The sequence below is a fragment of the Oryza glaberrima genome, chromosome 4 (assembly GCF_000147395.1).
Source record: "Oryza glaberrima chromosome 4, OglaRS2, whole genome shotgun sequence".
NCBI classification, from domain to species: domain Eukaryota; kingdom Viridiplantae; phylum Streptophyta; class Magnoliopsida; order Poales; family Poaceae; genus Oryza; species Oryza glaberrima.
This window is the reverse complement of record NC_068329.1, coordinates 23,029,558-23,046,382: the sequence shown is the minus strand read 5'-3', so window position 1 is coordinate 23,046,382 and position 16,825 is coordinate 23,029,558. Positions and strand designations below refer to the sequence as shown.

Sequence of the window (16,825 nt, the reverse complement as noted above, 5' to 3'; positions counted from 1 at the left end):
TGCATATATAATAGCACGAACGCCCATGAATACGATACAGTCGTACAGTCATTTTTCTGACAGCGAGATTATTCCATCTTCTCGCGCCAAATCAAATCAAACTTCAGTACTAGGTTCGATCGGTTGGAAATCAATGGAGACCGCCACGTCCAAGCCTCATTTTGTGCTCGTCCCATGGATAGGTAGCATCAGCCACATCCTCCCCATGACTGACATCGGCTGCCTCCTCGCCTCGCACGGAGCGCCGGTGACCATCATCACGACGCCGGTGAACTCGCCACTCGTCCAGAGCCGCGTGGACCGTGCCACGCCACACGGCGCGGGGATCACGGTGACCACGATCCCGTTCCCGGCCGCCGAGGCCGGCCTGCCGGAGGGCTGCGAGAGGCTGGACCTGATCCCGTCTCCGGCCATGGTGCCTGGCTTCTTCTGCGCCAGCAGAGGGTTCGGGGAGGCGGTGGCGCGGCACTGCCGTCGGCAGGATGCTCGTCCCCGCCGCCGGCCGAGCTGCATCATCGCGGGGATGTGCCACACGTGGGCGCTTGGCGTGGCGCGCGAGCTCGGCGTGCCGTGCTACGTCTTCCACGGCTTCGGCGCGTTCGCCCTGCTGTGCATCGAGTACCTCTTCAAGCAACGGCGACACGAGGCGTTGCCATCGGCGGACGAGCTCGTCGACATCCCGGTCCTGCCGCCGTTCGAGTTCAAGGTGCTAGGCAGGCAGCTGCCGCCGCACTTCGTGCCTTCCACTTCCATGGGGAGTGGATGGATGCAGGAGCTCCGGGAATTCGACATGGCCTTGGACGGCGTCGTGGTGAACAGCTTCGAGGAGCTGGAGCACGGCTCCGCGGCGCTCCTCGCGGCGAGCGCCGGCAAGAAGGTGCTCGCCGTCGGGCCCGTCTCGCTCTCCCACCAACCGATTCTCGACCCGCGGGCCGCCTCGGACGACGCGAGGCGGTGCATGGCGTGGCTGGACGCTAAGGAGGCCAGGTCCGTGGTGTACGTGAGCTTCGGCAGCGCCGGGCGGATGCCGGCGGCGCAGCTGATGCAGCTCGGCATGGCCCTGGTCTCGTGCCCCTGGCCTACCCTCTGGGTCATCAACGGCGCTGACACGTTGCCCGGCGACGTGCACGACTGGCTGAGCGAGAACACCGACGCGGACGGCGTCGCGCACAGCAAGTGCCTCGTGGTGCGTGGGTGGGCGCCGCAGGTCGCCATCCTGGACCACCCGGCCGTCGGCGGCTTCATGACGCACTGTGGGTGGGGGTCGACTCTGGAGAGCGTCGCCGCCGGCATGCCCATGGTCACCTGGCCATTCTTCGCCGAGCAGTTCATCAACGAGCGGCTGATCGTGGACGTGCTCGGCATCGGGGTGTCCGTCGGCGTGACGAGGCCGACGGAGAACGTGCTGACGGCTGGTAAGCTCGGAGGCGACGAGGCGAAGGTGGAGATCGGGGCCGAACAGGTGAAGAAGGCATTGGCGAGGATGATGGATGAAGGGGAAGACATGAGAAGGAAGGCTCAAGAGCTCAAGGAGAAAGCAAGGGCTGCTCTGGAGGAAGGTGGATCGTCGTATATGAATTTGGAGAAATTGATCCATTCTTCCGTTTGAAATTCGGTTTGTTCGTGATACTCAATTGGTTCCTTGTTACTGCATAATATAGTTGGCTTTATTCAGATGAGAAAAATCATGGTTCTACTTTTTTAGAAAATAGAAAAAGAATAACTAGCTGATTTTCGTGTGTGATTTTGTGCAGAGCTAGATTTTCAAACAATTGGATTTGATATATAAATATTAACTTTTGATTCTATAAGACATGATTGTATTTTTTATATAAATAGTAAAATGCTCGTGCGTTACGATGGATGTACCCTCCCCCTCCAAAAATATAGCTACCTTTAGCATATAAATTTCATCCTACTTTAAATTATAGCTACTCTATCAATCACAAGTTTATTTATAGTATCTACCCTTTGTTCTAAGTTAGTAACTTCTTTCTCTCTACCTGGATTTTATTTTGAATTTTAGATATTTTAATTTGTATATCTACTCAGAATTTATTTTTCCTTTTTTTATTAATGTGAAAATTCTTAGATCATGAGAGCAAACATGGTGGTTATCTTTTCTATTACTTTATTATGTTAAATGACAGAATGTAAGTCAAATTAGATTTGATACATATATAACTCTTAGGTGTCCTCCCGAGAAAATGTGATGTCTCATTTTTAAACTCTCATTTTTTTTCATACTTCACATGATAATTCTCTTACTTTTTGAGTCCATCTATAGATAGATAGATAGATTACATTTTACTCTTAATTTGGAGTACAATGTTGAACTGTTCCATATGCCCAGGCATAGTTTACGTTTGGTCAAGGCCCAGGCATAGTTTATGTTGGGTTGAAATGTTGAATATAGCTAGGCTTGGTTTGAATTGGATTGGATGGAACAAAAGAAGTAAAGCAGGAGTATTGGCTTGGGACAAGCCTGTTATGGGCTTGTCCTATTAGCGGCCCAAGACTCATCTCGCACTGCTACCATTAAAATTTGGGCGGAACGGTCCGTAATTAACAGCAAAAACAATAGGAACCTCCTAATTCAACTGTATTCTCCACATTGCTGCTACTACATCCGTTCTAAAATATAACAATTTATATCGGATTAGACTTAACCTAGTACTACGAATCTAGCTAGACAGATATTCGATACTAGATTGTTATATTTTGTATGTAATCAATATTCGTAATACTTGATCATGTGACTTATTATATCTAATCTGATAGGTCGGTATTATGTTGCTATATTTTAAAACAGAGTGAGTAATCACTTGTCAGTAGGGGTAAAAACGGAGCGAATTCGGACGGATAGTGGTCATACCATATCCTAAACCATATTTTTAAGCGGATGCGGAGCAGATTGTTTCGGATGTCAGAAATGGTGTTTTCGGAGTTGGTGCGGAATCGATCGGTTCGGAAACGGATTAAATTTATCGGATGTTACGTGTGTATGCGATCAATACAACATCGAGTTAGCAATGCAAGGAACAATAGTACAATAGTCAATGAACGACCAATTGTAATATATGATGACCATAATATAAAAATACAGCTACGCAAGTGTGACATGAGACGGTAAAAGCTCCAGACTAAAAAATCTAGGTTAATTGATGAATTAGGCCATTGAATGGACCAACTTATCTTATATGTAATTGATAGAGTGGTTACATGTGTTGATAATTTCAGATTATTCGACAAACGGCAAATCGGATAATTCGTCAAAAAAGTCGGATAATCCGCATCCGCCGGATTTTAGAGATACCATATCCTCATCTGCATCCGCATCATACTACTATCCACATCCGTATCCATATCCGTCGGATTTCTAAAAGCCTATACCATATCCTCGTTTCGGACGGATTCGGAGCGGATGGGATCGGATATTATCCGCTCCGTTTTCACCCCTACTTGTCAGAGGATTGCTCAAAATTCCAGATTACGCTTCCACCGTCCCAACTATTCGTACTCTATCCCTCTCCTAAAATAATATCATTTTCAACATCTTGTATTTGTCTAAAATAAGTTTATTTTTAATAATCATTGTGAAGTTTATGAAAGTAGGGAACAAACTTATTAGGAGTAGATAAAGAGAAAAAATAATTATATTAAGATTTGATAAAATAAAGGTATATATTTTAGTATTTTTATTTTATATTGGTATATATGGATGAATAAATGAACTTATTTTGAAAACGGAGTATATTGAGTGAAGTGCACAAGCGGTCCCTAAACTCTCAAAATGTATTTTCAGGTCCTCAAACTTGTTTTGGGTGTCATATAGGTCCAAACGAGCTCCAACCCCTTCCATGCGCTGATGTGATATGCGACGGTAGCGCCAACGTGTTAGTCGGATCCACGTGTCAGTCACATAGAAAAACATATTTTCTCCTTTCTACCTTAGAATATTTATCTTTTTTTTGTCTACCTAAGAGGAGAAAATATGGTTTTTAATTTTATTTCTATATATATGCTTGACATGTGGATTCCACTGCCATGTAGGTATCACCATGGCATTGCCATATCAGCGTATGGAGCGGGTTAGAACATGTTTGGACCTATATGACACACATAACAAGTTCAGTGGCTTAAAAATGCATTTTAGGAGTTTAGAGATATAGATGACACACCAACACAAGTTTAGAATTTAGAAGGCGCAGCGTCATGGTCTCATGGACTGGAGTATGCACGTACAGTATAGGATCATATTATGGATAATCAGGCGATCAGCATGGTCGTCGACTCGTCAAGTAGGAATAGGCATTAGGGACACAAAACTGAACGCGACGTCTCATCCGTAGGCATGCAAGCCACCTGAAATTTGCACACTACATTTTGCATAGAAAAATATGCAGAAAAATTGTTCAATTATTTAGTACTCCCTCCGTAATAAAATATAAGCATTTTTAGAATAATGTTAAGTCAAACTATCTAAATTTTGACTATTAATAACAAAAATTAAAAAAAATCAATCATCTATTGATGTCACTATATTTATTATTAAACGAACTATCATAATATGTAACTCTTTTTATTTAAAACATCTTATTTTTTAGATATTGTTGATCAAAATAGCATCTTGAAAATCATGCCGAGATCTAAAAATGCTTATATTTTTGGATGGATGGAGTATATATTAGTGTTCACTAATCAGTATAGTATTTAATTGGTCCTCTTGAATTTAGCTCAAGCTCCTCCACTGTGTACTTTGTTTCTCTGTTGTATCAATATAGTATAATGCAATCTTCTCTTTTTTTTAAAAAAAAATCGGAAATCAGGACAGCAAGCATCAAACCGCAGCCACTAGTAATTAGAGGGGGTCCAAAAGCGCACCTGAACGTACACAAAACAACGACTAATGTTATTCGCAGTCATTTTGTTGTTGTTGTTGTTGATATGTCGCCTTCCTGTTCACTTTCATCTTAATTAATTCTTCATTGTGTGATTCCAACAGAACATCTTTCGGACTTGTTTAGCCGACCATATACTCTATGTAGTACTACGTATTGTATTGAATTATGGTTAAATTATTGTGTCCCATGTTTAAAAAAAGTTTAAATAGTTATACACGCTAACATGTACTACTACCACATTGGCCATGTTCCTTTTCAAGTTCAATGAGTGGATGGAATTATGGATTCATGCATACATTTTCCGAACTCCTAAACGATATGGTTCTTATATAAAATTATTTTATATATGAATTTTTAAGTACTGTTTTAAGTCCATTTTAACATAATAATATTTAATTCATCCATTTGTGTTCTCAAATAATTACCATAGATTATTCAGCTACTAAGCCATTCAATCATTTAGTCCGAAACTTTAGAACTTTAGAAATATAAATACAGTACTACAGTTCCGAAACATGTTTCACAACCTGTAATCTCTAGTATTTGCTAACATGTTTCACAATGTGCTGACCAATGCGATTCCCTCAATGGAAAAACGTTTTAAAGCAGTAAATCATGATAAAATCAACAAACTTTATGAGCCCCATCGATTGCTTAAAAAGCCAAAGCTAAAGCCAAAATTTAAATTTTGAAGTTGATTTCAAGATATTTTCAACGTTGTTTTTTTTGCAGCATTATCTTTTAAGTCGCTAAGAATATATATATATATATATATATATATATATATATATATATATATATATATATATATATATATATATATTAATGAATCTAGACATATATGTGTGTGTGTTTAGATTCATTAACATCCATATGAATGTGTTCAATGCTAGAAAGTCTTATAACCTGAAACGGATGCAGTAACATTTTGCACAGTAACATGACCACCAATTGACGCCGGTTTGATTATTAATTAAAATTACAAAACTTTATGAATAATGCAGCAAAATTATAATATGTTGAAATCATTGTTAATATAAATCTAGCCATATCATTTCAATAGTTACATATTGAAATTAAATATTTATTAACAATTAAAGTTTAAGCATGTTAACTACATGTATTACAAACAGTCGCTTATTTATGACTGAAGAGAGTATAATCTCATACTGATTTATTCGGCACATGAATATTTTGAAATGGTGAATCTTGGGAAAAATGACAGATGTTGTGGAATGGTCTGACTAATGGACAAACATTTTAAAGCGATGAATATTCAGAAAATAAACTTTAATAAACATTGTGAAACAAAGAGAGTGATGATTGATATCGATAAACTTTAAATGGTAATAAATGAATCATATCTCAATAGCATATTGATTTTCTCAGTAGATAAATACCATTAGTAGTATGAGATGTATGGAGAGTTGCTTAACATTAATTATACTTTAAATGGTACATCCATCTACCATAAAAGGAGTGAACATATGGAACCAAACACAAGTACACAACCATATTTGTACCCTAGCCGCCGGTTGCAACGAGCCGACGCAATCACAGCCTGAGCAAGTCCTCGTAGCAAAGCCATGGACTGCCACCGAAACGAATCCCAGAGAGAACTGGAAATGGGCACAAAGCCTCACTTCGTGGTCATCCCATGGCTGGCCACCAGCCACATGATACCCATCGTCGACATCGCCTGCCTCCTCGCCGCGCACGGCGCCGCGGTCACCGTCATCACGACGCCGGCCAACGCGCAGCTCGTCCAGAGCCGCGTAGACCGTGCCGGCGACCAGGGCGCTTCCAGGATCACGGTCACCACGATCCCGTTCCCGGCCGCCGAGGCCGGGCTACCGGAGGGGTGCGAGAGGGTGGACCACGTCCCCTCGCCGGACATGGTGCCAAGCTTCTTCGACGCCGCCATGCAGTTCGGCGACGCGGTGGCGCAGCACTGCCGGCGCCTCACGGGGCCGCGCCGGCCGAGCTGCCTCATCGCCGGGATATCCCACACGTGGGCGCACGTCCTGGCGCGCGAGCTCGGCGCGCCGTGCTTCATCTTCCACGGTTTCTGCGCGTTCTCCCTGCTCTGTTGCGAGTACCTGCACGCGCACAGGCCGCACGAGGCGGTCTCCTCGCCGGACGAGCTCTTCGACGTCCCTGCCCTGCCGCCTTTCGAGTGCAGGCTCACGAGGCGGCAGCTGCCGCTGCAGTTCCTGCCGTCCTGCCCCGTGGAGTACAGGATGAGGGAATTCCGGGAGTTCGAGCTTGCCGCGGACGGCATCGTGGTGAACAGCTTCGAAGAGCTCGAGCGTGACTCCGCCGCTCGCCTCGCCGCGGCCACAGGCAAGAAGGTGTTCGCTGTCGGCCCCGTCTCGCTGTGCTGTTCCCCTCCTCTCGACGACCCGCGCGCCGCCTCGGACGATGACGCGAAGCGGTGCATGGCGTGGCTGGACGCCAAGAAGGCCAGGTCCGTGCTGTACGTGAGCTTCGGCAGCGCCGGGCGCATGGCACCCGCGCAGCTCATGCAGCTCGGCGTGGCGCTCGTGTCGTGCCCATGGCCCGTCCTCTGGGTCATCAAGGGCGCCGGCTCGCTCCCTGGCGACGTCAAGGAGTGGCTACGTGAGAACACCGACGCCGACGGCGTGGCGGACAGCCAGTGCCTCGCGGTGCGTGGGTGGGCGTCGCAGGTGGCCATCCTGTCGCACCGGGCCGTCGGCGGCTTCGTGACGCACTGCGGGTGGGGCTCGACGCTGGAGAGCGTCGCCGCAGGCGTGCCCATGGCGGCATGGCCGTTCACCGCGGAGCAGTTCGTGAACGAGAAGCTGATCGTGGACGTGCTTGGGATCGGCGTGTCCATCGGCGTGACGAAGCCCACCGGCGGCATGCTGACCGCCGGCGGCGGCGGCGAGGAGACGGCAGAGGTCGGAACGGAGCAGGTGAAGAGGGCCTTGAACAGTCTCATGGACGGAGGAGTCGAAGGAGAAGAGAGGGCGAAGAAAGTTAACGAGCTCAAGGCCAAGGCTTACGCTGCTTTGGAGAAGGAGGGGTCATCCTACATGAATCTGGAGAAGTTGATCTTGTCTGCGGTTTGAAATGTGATCGGTTTGCGTTAGCATATCATCTCATTTTCTGAATAAATTACTGTATTTGATGATTGAACTATTGATGTACTCGGGATATTGGTTTCTTTTTGAACCGTGGTATTGTGCGTTTCCATGCGCAAAGGATTGGAAAAGGGAAGATAAATTCTATGCTTATAGTGATCACATCTTTTTTGCACTGTGATGTCACACCTCCCTTGGTAGACTCTTTGTCGGGTCTGGTAGTCTGATCACCAGTTTTGGAGCTTCCTAAAAATGATCATGTAGCAGACCTCAGTATGGCTGGAACTATAACCGTTTCCTTGTGCGCACGCCGAGAAAGGCAGAAACGACACGGCTGCTGGGCTGCACCACCGCGTTCCAGGTAAGGCCTTATTGGCTTAATCCCTATGAGGAAGGGATTGGAAGCAATTTATTTCATACCTATTGTCGTATGGAATTATTTTCTCTCAATCCCCTCCAAACCGAACAAGGCATAAGGGATTTGGAGCACAGGACGAGCTTCATTTTTTAGATTTTTCAAAAGTGATATAGTGTTGAGAACCCTATAAACAAGGTCATATGGAATAAATTAGCTGCGATGCTCTACCTAAGTCGGAAGAATATTTTTAAAAAAGTTTTATTTTTTTCCTACAGTGGTTTTTTTATCAGGCGAAAAATGGAATCTTTAATATTTGTATTGCATGTCTATATTGTCGTTATGAGCCATAGCTCTTTAAAGCATGATTACTACTCCCTCCGTCCCTTAATACAAGGGATTTTGACGTTTTGCTTGTACTGTTTTACCATTCATCTTATTCAGAAAATTTGTGCAAATATAAAAAACGAAAAGTTGTGCTTAAAGTACATTGAATAATAAAGTAAGTCAAAAACAAATAATTCCAAAATTTTTTGAATAAGATAAATGGTCAAACAGTGCAAGCAAAATATCAAAATCCCTTATATTATAGGACGGAGGGAGTATCAAACAGTCATCAGAGCCGATGAAAAAAAAAACTCGTTCTAACCAAGTCAATAAAGAAGTAAGCATGATTTTTTTAAAAAAAAATGGACCAAGGACCCTTTAAATACATTAGAATACATAGGTGTAGATTAAAGTATGAAATATTTGGGGTCATGTTCGGTTGCCCACTTCGCACTCCCTCATCGACGGGCATGTCTATAAACAACCCTTTAATCTTTGGTATGCAATATCTTAACATTACCCCTTTACAAACACAATCATCCTTCCAACGCCTACCGTCACCCATTTTCATACCGTAGTCCGCATGTTCCAGCCCTCCACCTTGTCAGCACCACTCCTGGCTTCATCGAAGCCTCACATAGCACATCGTGGCATACCCTCAACCTCTGCAATCCTTCTCAGTAATCTACTTCCCTACATCACTCTACTTTATCTTCCATCTTGCCACCATGAAAATTTCGTCTTAGTGTCACCATCTTTCCTGTCTTTGGCGGTTAGCACCATACTCCACCTCCTAGCCTCTTGCTTTTGTTTTTCCATTGTTGCCACCTTGCCACTCCTTATCTGCAACATGTTGCCAATCTCCTGTCAAACCCGATTTTTCCTCCAACTGCCAAAGGAAAATCCTCTTGTCTTACCGACACCCTAACCCTAGATCCTAACTAGTCATCACCGTTGTTATCGGAATTCTTCGAGTTCATTGGAGATGAATAGGGAAGGATCGAAGTACAAATCGTGTAGTGGAATGAAAAGTTTTGAATTTGCAAAACAAAATTACCCCAATTTCTATCCAAAAGAGGTTTGGTAACATCTTCTATGCTATTTTAGACTGATATTGCAATGGGCTAACAAATGGGGTCGGACCTGGTAAAATCTACTTCGTGCTTTTTATTTCAAAGAGAAAAAACAATACTAGCTAGTGTGAGCACATTCACTCGGAGACTTGCAGCTCTACAACCGACGACTAACGGCTTACTTTGCGTTTTCGAACCTACTTTGCAGCTCTACTAGAAAACAAGATACTAGCTCATTAGCACATGGCTAATTAAGTGTTAGCTTAAGTGCACTTAAATCGATTAATATAATTTATAAATAAACTTTTCTATATTATTTTTATATAAAATGATACCGGTTCTAAGGAGTAGAAGATCGGAAAGGGAGTGCCGATCACACCCTTAGTCCTGCAATATTGTATCGGGCTGTATGGTTCACAGTTTTATGATGGGCCTCAAGTTATTCGTTTGGTCAGTTGGGCCTTGATCCCTTGAGCAGTCTCTTCTGTAAAGTTTCCTCTGCAGGCGGCAGCCTCACACACGAGCAGCAAAAGCTTACGCAAAAAAATAATCGAAGAATTTAAACAGGGCCTAATAGAAATTCAGAAAAGCCATGGGCGAGGCGCTTCCTCTCGCAAATACTTTTGCGGCCCACAAATAATCACCTAAACAGCATTACAAACTTATAAGCATGTAATGAACACTCTTCACAGACACGGCTACTGATGAATCAGCCTGAAAAATGTCATCGCAGCTAGCAACATCTACCTACGTCCTCGACTACCTACGTGATGAACTGATGATTATGTGACGCCACCCTTGCCGGGCCGGCGCTATCACATCGAACCCGCGGAATCCGTCCTTGGGAAAATGCCCTGGCCCGGCCCAAGAACGTGCAGCGGGTCGAAGCGGGCCTTGCGGGCCGCGAACCGGCCCCAGCCCGCGCCGAAGTGGTCGCGCCAGCGCGCCGGCGACGGCTGCCGCGCCAGGTACTGCTTCGCGCCGATGCCGCGGCCTCCGCCGCCGCCATCACGGCACGCCTCGTCGGCGACGCGGCGGTGCCGCGCCATGATCGAGTCCACGCACGCGCGGCCGCACCGCGCTGGGTCGGTCGACCGGAGCACGCCGAAGATGTACATCACCCCGTCCGGCGCCGCCGGCACCACCGCCGACGTGTTCCCGTCCCACCTGAAAAAGACGGGCCAAAAAGCCGGTCAGTACTTCACGAGAAAGAACCACAGATACGCAAATGCAACACGCTTTGGTGGCGGTCATTCGTTCGGATTCGTGTGGCGCCTTCCAAAAATGGCATTTCAGAGGAGGTCAGATTCTCTGTCCTGAAAAGGGAAAAACATCATCTATTCTGTAGCAGGATCACGCCACTGGTCGGTCCGGAGGGTTTCGAGGTGAAGGGAATCTAATCCGACAGCAGAAAGGTCATCCGAGCAGACGATTCTGCACGGTTTGGGACGATAAATCCGTGCACTACAATCTGAAGTTCTCAGCTGCACACACGGGCGCGTGCAGAGTTCATACACGAGCACATGGCTGCAAGTCTGCAACCAAGGTGGAAGCTAGCAGTAATACACTAGTCTACTACTGTAGTAGGAGTACTGTGCACTGCCTACTGCAACCCTTGCTACCTTGTACTAGCTGTAAACCAGTGCAACTGTACAGTGATATATGAAGCGGGGAAGGAATGCCAAATTGTGAAGGAAGGCTTGGACGGAGAACGGGAAAGACAGGCAAGCAACGAGCAAATAGGCAGCATGGAGATACTGCTACAGCCGTAACCAGCTACTGATCAGAGGCGAAACCAGAAAATTTTTTTACGAAAGATACTACCTCCGTCTCAAAATAAGTGCAGCTATGAATTTCCGCGTCCAACTTTGATCGTCCGTCTTATTTGAAATTTTTTTATAATTAGCATTTTTGTTGTTATAAGATGATAAAACATGAATAATATTTTACTCGCGACTTATGTTTTTAATATTTTAAAAAAAAATTAAATAAGACGAATGGTCAAAGTTGGACGCGGAAAACTATGGCTGTACTTATTTTGGAACGAAGGGAGTACAATACATACCAATCTCTTCTTTCTATAAAGCTAATGCTCACTACACACCTAAAACTCAACATGCAAGTATAGTATTTATTATCACTACTAAGACCTACATGCAAGCATGCCACATTAATTGATTAAGCTCACAAAACTCAACATGCAAACACATAGTAATTATATCTACAATTTATTTTATTCTAAAACTAAACATACACATGCTAAATCATCATTCTCAAATCATTTTCATAATATTTCAATCTAAATCATTCATCATTTCTCCATTATCTAACATATATCTGCGCAGTAAAGCGCGGGGCGTCATCTAGTTATATAATTATTGATGGCATAAATTAACCAGGTTTAAATAATCTACTCGGGTCCGGGTAAAACTACCTGGGAACACCACAACTACTAATCAATACCAATACACACGAATTGAGATCTTTTGTATTATTATATGTGTAGTACTACTCACTAACATATGAGCGTGAGGGTTAATGGGATTCATGTATCAACTAACAGTACTATAGAGGATCCTCTTGAGAAACACATAGGGGTTTTCCGGCTAGCTCCACAAGGTGGTGGGCTAGTTGGCCTAGGTTCAAAGTCTCACCCCTTTTATTTATTTGATATTAGATCATTCTCTAATATTTAGGTTTTTCTATGGAGGATCCTCTCTCCCAATGCACGGTTTGAAAGAATTGTTTCCATCACACAATCTGAAGATGATCACGTAGTGAACATGCAGTTTTCTTGGAAACGCTAGTTGCCTACCACTGTGCAGTTGCCTACCCTTATTTGAAAGAATTGTTTCCATCACACAATCTGAAGATGCTCACGTAGTGAACATGCAGTTTTCTTGGAAACGCTAGTTGCCTACCACTGTGCAGTTGCCTACCCTTATTTATCCACTTGGATTGGATCAAGGTGGCAAGTCATACTCAAGCTAGGCCCGACCCCACCCTGCTCCCCGCTTGCCAACACTGTTCACATCACACCGCAGTGCCCTGCAAAGCAGCAAAATGCATTTTTTTTTCTACTGCATACGCATCTGATTCTCTTTAATAATTTAGACGAACAAAATCTCGAATCTGTTCTCCAATGAACAAAATCTCTGATCAAGGGATTCAACCTGAAGAAGTGGACTCCTGTGTTAGAAGGTACTGTAAGGCTCGGCTACAACCTATCATCTCTGTCTTAAAATAAACTAAACTAGAATATGATATAATTTATTCTGTTTAAAGTTGATTTATTTTAGGATGGAGACAATACAGAGCTTTCAAGGCTTGCAGGGGGTAAGGAAAAGGCCAATTTCCCTGTGGACGCAGGGAATTGTGACGACTGACGGGAAATGGTGTAGAGAAAAAGAAAGCATGAGGTGACCGCTACGAGGCTTGAATCTAGGTTGTTGTTGGGAGATGCTATGGCCTTGTCACAATTGGGCCAACATGCCGTGCAACCCATTTTTGGAGAGGATAACTACGACCCAAGTAGCAAAGAAAAGATTATCAACAGCCTCAAGACACTACTAGATCTTATCTGCAATTTGCTTCCTATCTCTCCAAAAAGACACTTATTTTTCCAATTTGGAACAGTTTAGATTTTTTTATTTCTCTTGTGGTGACAAGGCGATCTCGCCTCATCATTGAATGGCTTTTGTGCATGCAAAAGTTGCTAATGCCCTTAGCTAAGTGCTATCTTAGAGTGACATGAAAATGGACGTACTTATCAGTGAGAAGAGGGTATACGAGGATGGGTCCCTCGAAGTCGTCCGCCGAGACGGTGTCCATGAGCAAGCCCTTGAACTGGGTGATGCCGTGCTTTGGCACGAACACATTGAGCCATGGGTGAGGCACGTCCCAAAGTCCTCGGCTCCTCAGGCTCTCCTCCTCCATCCTAACCCTGTTCAGGAAATCGAAGTAGGACACCTCCACACTGTACACGTGGGGCCTCAAGTAACTCAGCTTCGCTGAAACCAGCTCCACAACCTGCAGCACAAGAATCCCATTAGTCGTTTTCTGTTAGGATATGATAATTTAATTGCTGTGCCAAATTGATTAGGTGACTGATCTTTCAGAAAAAAATGTGATTAGGATTAGCAGACTGACATGGTCTGCCCTGGAGCCGTCTTGCTGGAAATCGTGCACTGCGAACTCGATGCAGTAGTAGACCTTCTTCCTGCCCTTGGAGCCGAAGTCCGGGCTGAAGTTGAGCTGAGCAGGGAAGGCAACGGAGGAGCTATGCAGCGACTGCTCGTTCAGCACCATGAACCCCTCAACATAGTCCACCTGCTCCGGCATTGAGACCAGCAGCTCTTGGTCCCCGGTGAAGGTCTCGAAGCTGTCGTAGAAGGCCCTCACCCATCTCACCTAATGATCATGACGGCAACATTAACAATGACAAGTTGCTCCATCAAAGCTTAAGACGTACAAAAGCTGGTCAATTAAAAAGGAGACAGCTTTTCACATTTCTATTTCTAGATGAACATGTAGAGTTAGTACCTTGGGAGGGGCAAGTTGGAGTGGAATCCTTGCCCTTGTTATAATGCCGAACTGGCCGAGCCCACCGAGAACTGCGAAGAAAAGCTCGGGGATCTCGGTGGGGGAGCATGTCACCACCTCCCCTTTACCTGCTAACGACACGGCAGGAACATCAAAAACCAAATGGGACGAGACGAGACGAAAATTCGCTGAGATCACTCTACTCACTCGACCCTTCCATTCTCATAGAGTCACGGTCGCTGAGAGAAAGAGAGGGTACAAGTGTGTGTGTGGCCGTGCAGTACCTGTGACGACCTCAAGCTGCAGGACATTGCTGATTTGGGGGCCATGCTTGAACGTTTGGCCACTGATGCCGCCGTTGGACAGCGTCCCGCCTACGGTGAGGTACAAGTAGTCCGTCCACGACGGCGGCGCGAGGCCGAGCTTGAGGCACTCCTCCAGCACCTCCACCCACAGCGCGCCGGCCCCGACGTCGGCGTACGCGCGCACGGTGGCATCGTCGTCGCCTCCGTGCGCCCGCGCCGACACCACGTGCACGTCGCGCGGCAGGGCGCGTGTCTCCACCACAATGCCGTCGCGCGCCTGCGCCTGGCCGTGGAGCGAGTGGCCCGCGCCGACCGCTGCAACGGTCGCCCTCGGGCTCGGAGCCGTCGAAGACAGCGCGCCCAGGAGGAGCGCGATGTCGTCGGGGGACTCAGGCCGCATGACGGCGAACGGCGCGTCGGAGACGACGGCGCCGAAGTCCCGCGCGGAGGACGGCGTCGGCTCGAGGAGCGCGACCGGGCCGAGCACGTCGGTGGGGCTCTGGATGAAGTTGACCGACGAACAGAGGAGCACGGCTAGCACGGCGGCGTACAGGTACATCGCCTTGAGCTCCATGGCTTCTTGCTCTAGCGTTGCAGTCTTACAGAGGCATGCGCATTGGCCGGTGCTCGTAGGTGGATGAGACCAACCGAGAAGAAGCCGATGGCTTTCTTGGTGTCGTGCTGCTCTCTGCTTGATAATCTGCTGTCTCGGCCGGGACGTCCCCTTCAGGATCGATCCTTGGGTTCCCACAAGAACTGTGGATGGATGGAATGAGAAAGGGATCGATGTGAGAAGGAAGGGATCGAGCCGAGGAGGAGCTAGCCGAGATAACAAGAGTGAGTGGGAAAATTTGACATGGACCTCACGGTTGGGGGTGTGCGGGTTTATATAGGAGAAGGGGGTGTGGCCACTGGAGCAGCCGGGCCCCGAGAATCTAATGGAAACCCGGATTGGAGCACGGTATCCACGTGGGTCCGCGGCTGCCTCTGTCCTGACGGTCAATCACATTTCGCTCGAGAGCCTGTCATGAAACGTGCCCACTAGATCTTGGCTGATTGCCACGTTGTCGATGATAACGATGTGTTCTAGTTTCACGCTTGATTATTGTTGGAGTAGTTTACAAGCATATCATATCATACTTACCACGACTCCGAGCATAGACACTGATCATATCCGAAACCTTCAAAACAAGATTTTATTAAGGATAAGAAGACCAGATAGTATGGAACTCTGGATGACAGACCATACAACAGTGTTGTACTGCTCATAGTGTCATGCCTTTGGGGAACTCAAGTCGGGTTAAATACAATGCGACCATGCGGGCATGCTCGCGTGAACCCTTTGGCAATGCAACTGCAAAAATGCAGCAAATGCCTGCCTGCACCCGCAAGCCGATTCCTGTAGAGTCCGTGCGTGCGCTGACCGCTCGACCACAGCTTTGCAAGCCTTCCTCCATTGTTCCCGCCGAGTGCGGCAGCCGATTGGCCCTGCGCCCTTCCATGAGGATGCGCTCGAGATCTCCTGGCTCCACACCTCGGGATCCACGCAACTTAAGCCGTCTTTTACTCGGTCAAGCCAGCGTGCCACTCGTGCAGAGCCAGTGGTAGTAGTAACAACGTCGTCGACGATCGACGGCGAGAAAATCTTGGGCCGTCACTGTGGCTGACGCTTGCCTAAACGATATGAATGCGGCGATCGCCTTGGCTTTCGCCGTGGTACGAATGCGACCGGTGGATCAATCTCGTGCCGTCGTGCGGTTTTTGAAGACGGGACGCAACATCGATCACCATCCGGTCGATCCCTCGCGCGGTAGAGTTTTCCACGCTGGGCTGCGACGACTGCGAGCGAGAAAGCGAGGCAGGCAAACTACGGCAGCAACACCGTCACTCTGGGATATGGACGCACGCCAGCATGCGCGCGCATCATGTGTTATTGCCTGCCACACGAAAGCGCCTTCCCCTCTCCTCTGTGCGTGTGTGTGTGTGTGGCTAGCCGCGACGTACTTACGTCCGCCCGGCGGCTAGCGCGACGCAGGCAGTCAGCGACAGTTGACAGGCACGATGCACACGTACGTTACGTGCGTGCGCTCGTTGCCACTGGCGCGTTGGCTCGTGCGCCGCTCGTTTCGTGCTAGCTTGCTCTATACATACACCGGGTCGCCTCGTCGGCGTAATGCGCATGGACTGAAACGGATGGTTCGCCCGTCCGATTGAG

The 16,825-nt window shown here is 46.8% G+C and overlaps 3 protein-coding genes across 3 annotated transcripts; 2 read left to right on the top strand and 1 right to left on the bottom strand.

The window, feature by feature from the left end:
- LOC127771402 (UDP-glycosyltransferase 73C6-like) lies at window positions 1-1,813 on the top strand. Its single transcript, XM_052297312.1, has one exon. The coding sequence runs from the start codon at window positions 26-28 to the stop codon at window positions 1,607-1,609; it is 1,584 nt and encodes a 527-aa protein (XP_052153272.1). The 5' UTR covers window positions 1-25; the 3' UTR covers window positions 1,610-1,813.
- Window positions 1,814-6,394: 4,581 nt separating this feature from the next.
- On the top strand, window positions 6,395-8,170 carry LOC127769976 (UDP-glycosyltransferase 73C7-like). Its single transcript, XM_052295636.1, has one exon. It carries the CDS (start codon window positions 6,491-6,493, stop codon window positions 7,994-7,996), a length of 1,506 nt encoding a protein of 501 aa, XP_052151596.1. The 5' UTR covers window positions 6,395-6,490; the 3' UTR covers window positions 7,997-8,170.
- Window positions 8,171-10,343: 2,173 nt separating this feature from the next.
- On the bottom strand, window positions 10,344-15,446 carry LOC127771588 (cytokinin dehydrogenase 8). Its single transcript, XM_052297514.1, has 5 exons — window positions 14,590-15,446; window positions 14,306-14,433; window positions 13,913-14,173; window positions 13,530-13,792; window positions 10,344-10,930 (listed from the first exon to the last, which is right to left on the bottom strand). Exons 1-5 carry the CDS (start codon window positions 15,182-15,184, stop codon window positions 10,579-10,581), a joined length of 1,599 nt encoding a protein of 532 aa, XP_052153474.1. The 5' UTR covers window positions 15,185-15,446; the 3' UTR covers window positions 10,344-10,578.
- Between the last annotated feature and the right edge of the window lie 1,379 nt (window positions 15,447-16,825).

Coding starts and splice junctions, on each gene's coding strand:
- LOC127771402 (XM_052297312.1), top strand. CDS start 26: ATGAATACGATACAGTCGTACAGTCATTTTTCTGACAGCGAGATTATT.
- LOC127769976 (XM_052295636.1), top strand. CDS start 6,491: ATGGACTGCCACCGAAACGAATCCCAGAGAGAACTGGAAATGGGCACA.
- LOC127771588 (XM_052297514.1), bottom strand. CDS start 15,184: ATGGAGCTCAAGGCGATGTACCTGTACGCCGCCGTGCTAGCCGTGCTC. Junction 13,793..13,912: donor ACGGCTCCAGGGCAGACCAT/GTCAGTCTGCTA, acceptor CTTGTGCTGCAG/GTTGTGGAGCTGGTTTCAGC. Junction 10,931..13,529: donor TACCCTCTTCTCACTGATAA/GTACGTCCATTT, acceptor CGTCTTTTTCAG/GTGGGACGGGAACACGTCGG.